General features: G+C 51.4%; 1 protein-coding gene across 1 annotated transcript in view; it reads left to right on the forward strand.

The window, feature by feature from the left end:
- LOC103914441 (scavenger receptor class F member 1-like) overlaps positions 1 to 5,539 on the forward strand; it is a 30,846-nt gene extending 25,307 nt beyond the window's left edge. The window contains 2 exon segments of the mRNA XM_009321080.1: positions 3,444 to 3,584; positions 5,456 to 5,539. Of these exon segments, the coding sequence (XP_009319355.1) occupies positions 3,444 to 3,584; positions 5,456 to 5,539 (225 nt within the window).
- The last annotated feature ends 2,308 nt before the right edge of the window (positions 5,540 to 7,847 follow it).

A 7,847-nucleotide genomic window follows, 5' to 3' on the forward strand; every position in this document is an offset into this window, starting at 1 on the left:
GGGCTCACGGCCCCTTTGCCGCAGGAGCATCGCAGCATCTCCAGAGGGTTTAACTAGTCGTCCCCGGCCCCGCAGCCTTGGGAGCCACCAGCCATCCTGTCTGGTCTTGCTAGCACAGCCCCAGGTTCCCCACCCCGACTTGGGGGTCCCCTCCTCTTGCTCTGCCCTCATGTCCCCCCCCCAAGAGCGGGGGGCCCAGGCCCTTGCCATCTGGGATAGCTGCGGTCCAGGCGTGATCTGGGAATCCTGAAAGTTCAGGGGCCCACTTCAAAAGAGCGATGCTCTCCACAGCGCTTTAACGAGTCTTCGTTATAAGACGGGCTGAAGCCTGTATAGGGATAGAGAGCAAGTTGATAGAAAACACGGAGAAGGTATGTGAAATCTGCCGTTACATCGTAGCAAGTAGAAAGCAGAGAATACTCAAAAAATCACATTTTACTTAGTAGCACTGATAAGGAGGAACTGCCTTCAGATATGTAAGTATAAAATAGTTTCTTCGAGCATCCCAAGGCATTTGGAGAAAGGCTCTTCAGCACGAGCAGCCCATTCAGTCCCAAAGGACTTATCTGTATATTAGTCATAAGATAGAGACAGTTTTATAAGGTAAAGGAAACTGCAAGTAGCTAGTTATCTTAATCGGTGGAGTTTAAATGTAGAGGGGAAGTAACTTTACTCCGCGTGAGGCAAACAGATAACTGTTTAAATAGAGGCTCTTTCCTGACCTTTGCCCATGACGAGCACCGCGTCAGCGCTCGCTGTTGGATCTTTTGTTTTGGCGTTTCCACATCCCTCGTTTTCTATCGAGGTGACTAAAGCCAGGCTGGACCTCTGTTAGCTGTCCCTGTTACTTCTCTCTCTGAGTAACTTACACTTGCAGCAAGTAATGAGCTATACTGCCTGTTTTAAAGCGTTTCCAATGTTGTCTTCGCTCACTAAGTGGACCATGTATGTGTCATTTCTCCTTGTCTTGCACAACGTGCAATTTCTTCCTACTTCCTTCCACCTTCCCCCTGCCTTTCTCTTCTGTTTTCCTCTGCCAGAGTTGCTTCTTCCCGTTTTTATGCTCTGATATTTCTGCTGTAGAGCATTTCGGGAATAGATCGATCGTCGCAGTGACAATTGGTTCGTGTCTAATCGGAGCTGCCCTCTGTGGTTAAAGGTTTTGAAGACCAGCTCCCATGAGATAGCTTGGGATTGGGCTCCCAGGAGGGGTAATACAAGATGTGGTTTTTACATGTCTGGCTTCCTAGTGGAACCCACAGCATTTGAAAAAGCTTTGCCCATCATACAGGGTCGCCAGCCACCAGAGCTGAAGCAAACGCTTGTGTTTAAGCCTTATTTTTCTCCAAGATCTTGGCACTCTTCTGTAGCCCCGAATCAGGTGCCACCCCTAAACAGGATGTAGGCACTTAAATCTGGTTTTTTTTTAAACGCAAGGAAAGTCACTCCTTCAGCACAGTAAGTGGAGGAGATGATGGTGTGGTGCCTCCTCCTTCCCCCAAGGCGGCTGGGAGGAATTAAAGTCTTTGGGGAACGAGGGATTTTAATCCTTCGTATCTTCCACAAGGAGCGTGAACCTCTAGACTGAGGAACGTGTAAGGACAGAGCTTTCTTGGGTTCGTTAGCATCCCATGGTGAAGGAGGCAATTAGCCCCTCTACCTCGCCTTTTATTGAGGCTTAGGTTGTCTTGAATTTCTTCAGACTTATTCTAATAAGGTCCTGCCCCAAGTGTTTTCTGTGGAGCAGCTGATGTATGGTAATCTTCTGGTGCATCACAGTCCTGCATCCTCCTTAGTAGCGCGTAGTTCTGTGGAGCTTTCCCAAACCTATGGACATAATTAAAAACGTAAGATGCTAACTGACTGCGGACGTCCAAGAGAGGTTACATGAGGTATCTCCTGCTCCACATAAGCAATAATTGCTCTTCGTTTAGGTCGGGCCTTTTGCAGACAGCCACTGATAACGTCCGTGCTGTAGACATACCTCAGCTCTTTTCCAGACTGTTCAGGACCGAGACCTCTGTCATTCAAATTCTGGATTTTCCCCAGGACTTGCAGCAGCGCACGGGCTTTCGGCTCCCCTCTCGGATTCGTCTGCCCAGGTCTTTTAAACCACCAGCCACTGGTGTAGGAAATGCCGGACTTTGTGACTTCTCCCTTTCTGTGCAGTGAGGATAACCTACCCCCGTGAATATTTCCAGCTAAACGCCTGCCTCTGTTTACTGTGTTACAAAGGGGCAGCGTTGCAGGAGTAAAATGTTGAAACTTGTGCCATTTATTTCTTGCAAGAGACGGAGCCTACCTGTGTAATTAGATGGGATTTGATGCTTCCTGACTTTCCCTGTGGCTTGCAAAAGAAGTCTGTGGCTCAGTGCAGCCCGGTAAGGTTGTATCGCCTCGCCTCCGCACACACGTGGCTCTTTATTTGAGCTGGGCTCTCCTCGTCCCCTGCGATCCTTCTGTTCTCTTCTCCCCTTTCTGGCGGAGTTTCTGGTAGGTTGAGGTTTCCTCCAGGACTGGCTAGCGGTGCGCCTTCCTGCGGCTAGCAGAGCGTGCGAGTGCTCCTAGAGCATGCCCACCGCTCCTGACTTCCGACGTGCCTTTGACGTAGCACGTGGTTGCTGTGCTGCGTTTCTTCTTCAGAGGCAATGCAGAGGTTGCTCTGCTGAGGTTTAGGCAGGTGGCGGTGAGGCAGGAGGGGCTGTGTTCTCCTGGTTGGGGCTATTTTGCAAAGTCCTCGTTTGATAACGTTCTCGGTCTGCCAAAAATGGAGCCCCAGCACGCTGTAGTCCCAAGCGAGACTTCAGCTTGCTGTTGTCAATGCAGAATAAACTGGCTTTCCAGTTGCAAAGTTGGGTTTCTGAGGAGTTCGGCTCCTTTAGTGAATAAATGGGATCTGGGTGTGATTTACAGCTCTAGCTCTGTGTGTTAGTGTCCAGGGAACACGGGGGCTCAGGGAGGCGTCTCAGCTGGCACCTTGATGCGCTTCGGTGGCCTATGTTACTCCTCCAAGTCTTTCTTCAGCCTCACCAGGCCTGTGAGGGGTATGTGGTTCTTGGACTGCTGACTCCTGTGGAGCCCGTGCTGCCGGAGTGCTCAGCCGCAGCCTGCTGCTCAGGCGTTGGCTCATCAGGAACAGACGTTCAGATACCGATCCGTTGCTCGTGGTCTTTCCTGGCCTCCAAACACACAGAAAGCAGGCTGGTCCCAGTGACCTCCCTGCGTTTTCTGGAGTGGTAGCTTTGCTCTAAGAGGTGGCAAGTGGAGGAGGTAAGATCTGGGGCTGCGCTTGCTGCCCTCTGCTGTCCTTGGGACTCATCAGAGCAGGAGTGCTTCAGGATCTACTCGCTCTTTGGTTTCAGTAAAAGACTTAGAGATGAGGAAAAAGATAGGAGGAAGGCAGATACTCCACTTTTTTTTCCATCGACTGTTATCTTTTTCAGGCTGTGGAGCAACGAATTCGAGAGGAACAGCGAATGATGGATGAGAAGATAGTCTTGGAACTGGACCAAAAAGTGATAGACCAGCAGAGCACTCTGGAGAAGGCTGGGGTGTCTGGCTTCTACATCACCACCAACCCACAGGTTGGTGTTTAGGCAGGGAGCGTAAGATCTGACAGTACTCTCGTGGTAGTATCTTTATTTTTTAAAAAATCTTGCTCTTAATGAATTCTGCATCGCTGGGTCAGGAAGAATACCTTTGCCTCATCAGCTGATGGGCAGCGTGCCCTGGGCCGACCTCGTACCAGGTTCGTAACGAAGGAGCAGAAGCCCATTAGACAGGGCAACGTCCCCAGCTTTCTGCGATGTTTTTCCCAGTGTGGAGGGAAGAAACGCTGTGCCAACAGCCTGCAGCCCTGTGACTCTTGAATGGGTCTGAATAACACTAAAATAAGTGGCTGCGTAGGTTTATCGCTTTTGTACCTAGCTTAGCCGTACAGATTGCCTTCAGGAAGTCTCTTTATTGGGCATCTTGTTAATTCTTGCATGTCACTTGCTGGAGACGATCTCGGACTGTGATTAGAAAATTGTTCTCGGTTTCGCCAGTGCATCTGCTCTTAAAACTCGCGAGCCGTCGCCTGGGTTTTTCTCTGTTGTCTTAACGCCACCGCAGGAATGAAAAAATAAAACTTCCAAAGTCTCATTGTAATGCCACAGAAGTTTGCAGGGAATGCAGAAACAGGCTGTTCTTAACTCTGTTTTTGTAGCTGATTAAATTTCACTTTGATAAAGACCTGCTAGTGAGAAAAGACGGCTTAAACTAAGTTAGTTAAACAGGCATTTTCTAAAACCCACACGATTCCTGGCTGTGCAGCCTTGAACAAGCCTCTTACTTTTCCTGTGCTGCTATTCCTCATCTGTATAATGAAAGCAGCTCTTTCTCTCCCCTCCTGCCCCTGCCTTTTATGTTATTTTTGTAAGTAATAACTCTTAACAGGGTTCCTATTTGCTGAGTTTTGTTTATGTTTGCCTTTACGATAGCTGGCAGAGCAGACCAGCTTGTACCTGTGAATGTGCCACCATCGTGTAAGAAATCGCTGCTGGAATCTGTTCTCCGTGCGTTTCCCATCAGCTGACGTGTTTCCTCCCAGTCTGTTGTGTAAAATGGCTGCTTATGCAGTTGATATATTTTTACAAAAATAGATTTTTATTTCCATACTGTAATGTCTGCAAGCCTGAGTCACAGAACAGGGTTCGCTGAATTAGCTACTCCACCGTGTAGTCTCTGTGCAAAATGGCTTGTGAGCTGAATGTGGGTAAAGAACAAGCAGATGGTAAGGAAACCATAAGCTGATGTTGGTGACTGCAGGAGACGGTGGTCTCCACTCAATTACAGTCATGGAAAAGGGATTTTTTGAAGGGGAGTGAAATACCTAAGGGGAATTTCATGCACCAGCACAGCAGTGTGTCGCACGTGGCTTAGACTCCGCTTAGAGAGTACCCAAAGCGATCCCTCCTGCTTCCTGCCCTTCTGTGCTGGAAAAGGATCGGGGCGTTGAAGACGCCGCTGAAGGATGAGGGGAAGGGGGCTCTGCCCACCCGGAGAACCTCCCCCGGGGCGTGTGGCTGTGGGTCTGCAAGGGGACGCTGCTGCCCCGCTCCTGGAGGCTGCTCCGGAGGGGGAAACCTGCAGAACTGGCTGGCCCTCACTGCATTTGTCACTAAATCACGGTCAAGAAGAAAGAACCTTTCTGGATCCTTAATGAATCGTAAAGCCCTGGGATTCCTATGACAGCTGCGGTTTGCAGCAGATCTCTTCAGATGTTACTGCCCTGTATTTTATAGAAATGCTTAAACAAGACGAAGGCTTTGTTTTGTATTTGCGTGGGTTTTTTTCTTTTGTTCCCTGAAGATTAGTAGCTCTTGAGTGGGTGGTACAAAGCAGTCCTTTCTGCTTCCTGCGGCAGGGAATGGGATCATCTCATTCTTGCAAAAACGTCTCTCTTCCTTTGCAGGAGCTGACTTTACAGATGAATTTACTGGAGCTGATTCGGAAGTTACAACAGAAGGAATCCGAGTCCGAGAAGGCTTTTTCCTGAATGAGCAAATCTGCTGTTTACTTTCCAGAGTTTTCTTCTGACTTCCCTCTAAAGAATAGACTGTTAATGCTTTTGCTTTATATCGTGTCAGGAAGAGGCTGCTGGCTGTAGAAGAAATAGCTGAGGCCCTTAGATAACCTTAGAGCTGGGGCAAGCAGACTCCCAGAGCAGGGGGGTGGTTGGGGAGCATCAGACTGCCCCTCCGGTCCTCGGAGCGAGATGCGTGCTGCTCATCTCGCTGAGACGCGAGGCGGCGGAGGGCGTTAATCTGCCTCGTACAGCCTGCAGCGTCGGTGAGGCCGTTCACGAAGCCAGGGGAGACTGGACCAGGTGCCGAGGCAGCAAACCGAGCCCAGCCGTATACGGGTGACCCCCCGCGTTTAGGTGAATCAAGCTGAACGGGTGAGCAATGTGGTCTCCAGACTGCAATCTCCTCTTCCAATTCGAGGAGGAGGAGCAAGTGTCCCTGGTAGGGAATGGCAGCGGTGAGTAGCTGCCGGGTCGGGCAGGGGAGCAAAGGGGACTCTGCCATCCGGTGCCGCCTCGCCATGGCAGATGGTTGGCAGCTGGGGAAAAAAAGTCCGAGGTTTATCTACAAGAAGGTGCTTCTGTGTGCGTTGAGGCAGAAACAGCCCCTTAAACAGGCAGACCCTTCCCAGAGAGACCTCGAGGGGGCTTTGTTCAAGGAGGGTTTCAGGCCTCCGCCCAGTGTTACTGGACTGTGACGTTCGCAGTGTTCCCACCTGACTCGGACAGCAGGGAAGGCTCGAGAGCTTTTGCTTTGTTACTTTAAGCCAGTCTCCAAATGGAGAGAAATAAAATACTCTGTCCTGCCTTCTGAGGCTGCAGCTTTCTACATGTCAATGATTGTGATTACGTTTGTCCCATCCCCGCTTGATGAGCGTGAGGTTTGGGGTGCGCTAGATTAAAGCTGGGGGTGGGGAACCTTGAGTGTTTCTGAGACCCTCCAGGGCTGAGCTGATGACCCCGAGAGCCTGAGTTGCACCCCCGGGACTCAGTGCACGGGAGGAGTTGGGGCACTTGCTGAAAACCTGGCGAAAGATCACTTCAGGTGTGTAAGAAACGCGTTGGTGCCAGGCACTGTGCAACGTTGGCTGCCCGTAGAAAACGGGATGGTGCAAAGGAGAGTCTGTAAGCGGTTCTGTTCTTCACAGGTGAAGTTCAAGTCAGAGGAGCTGTTGGGGGTGGCTCAAAGACTTGGACCTTCGTGTGTCGAAGGGCTTTGATTACACCCGGGTCGCTGTTCAGGGGTTTTCTGGCATTCCCAGAGCAAGGCTTGTATTTGGGAGATGGCTCCTTCGCGTTGCTGTTTGCTCTTGCCTGCATCCTCCGCTGTTGCTGCAGCCATCTCTTTTTCACAGCAGAAGGCAGTGTGAGAACATTCAGTATGCTGTTAATGACTCAGGCTGGGAAATGGGTCGGTGCCCCTTGCCCAAGGTACTGTGAGCCCTTACGTTCCCGTGGAAGCAGATCACTGAAGCTAGAGCGAGCCAGCTGTGGAGTTGGAGAACCAGCTAAAGGAAGGAAACCTGCAGAGGTGCTAGAAGAGCTTGTGGGTGGCCTTTTGGTAGGGAGAGGTGGTAGCGGAGGAGTTGCTGTAGACAAACAGCAGTAGACAAACGCTGAAGATCAGTGAAGATCAGCAGCTACAAGGACCAACGAGGCTTTTGCAAATTCAGGGCTGAGACCCCCTCCCATTTCCATCAGGGGTGGGTGTTTCCTCCCCACGGGAACGTGCTACTGTGGCTCAGCAGCTGGAGACCAGAGGCACTGCTCTTGTGGGGTCTCCGCCTCCTGGACGAAAATCCCCAGCTGGAAAGTGGGCTGATGTGGGACCTGCACCCTTGCAGGATCCCCACGAACCACCCTGAACTGTGTTGCCACTTGACCCTCAGCTGGGAGCCCCGCGCTCGACCGCTAAAATAGCGAGGAGCAGAGTGGGCAGCGTTCCCCTCTGGAGACACCTTCATCCTGCCTTGAGGACGCATACAGAGTAGTCTCCGGTGCTGACCAGGTGAAGAAGGCATCCGTGTTCCTCTGTGTGTGGCCAGAGCTATTAGCAAGGGAATTGCTTCCCGAGGTGAGGATGAGGAAGGCAGGGATGAATGATGGGTCCTATTGCAGGAAAGGAGATTGACTGCCTGCATGCTGGGGGGCAGCGCTGCCTCCCAGGAGGACCCCCCCCTACTTTGACCGGAGCACTCTTGCATTGCTGGGCCAGCGGCAGAGCCGATGGGGTGGCTGGGGGAGGACGGGGGGGGCGACCCGCGCCGGGGCGGGGGGGTGC

This window comes from Pygoscelis adeliae, unplaced genomic scaffold, assembly GCF_000699105.1.
Source record: "Pygoscelis adeliae isolate BGI_AS28 unplaced genomic scaffold, ASM69910v1 Scaffold403, whole genome shotgun sequence".
NCBI classification, from domain to species: Eukaryota; Metazoa; Chordata; class Aves; order Sphenisciformes; family Spheniscidae; genus Pygoscelis; species Pygoscelis adeliae.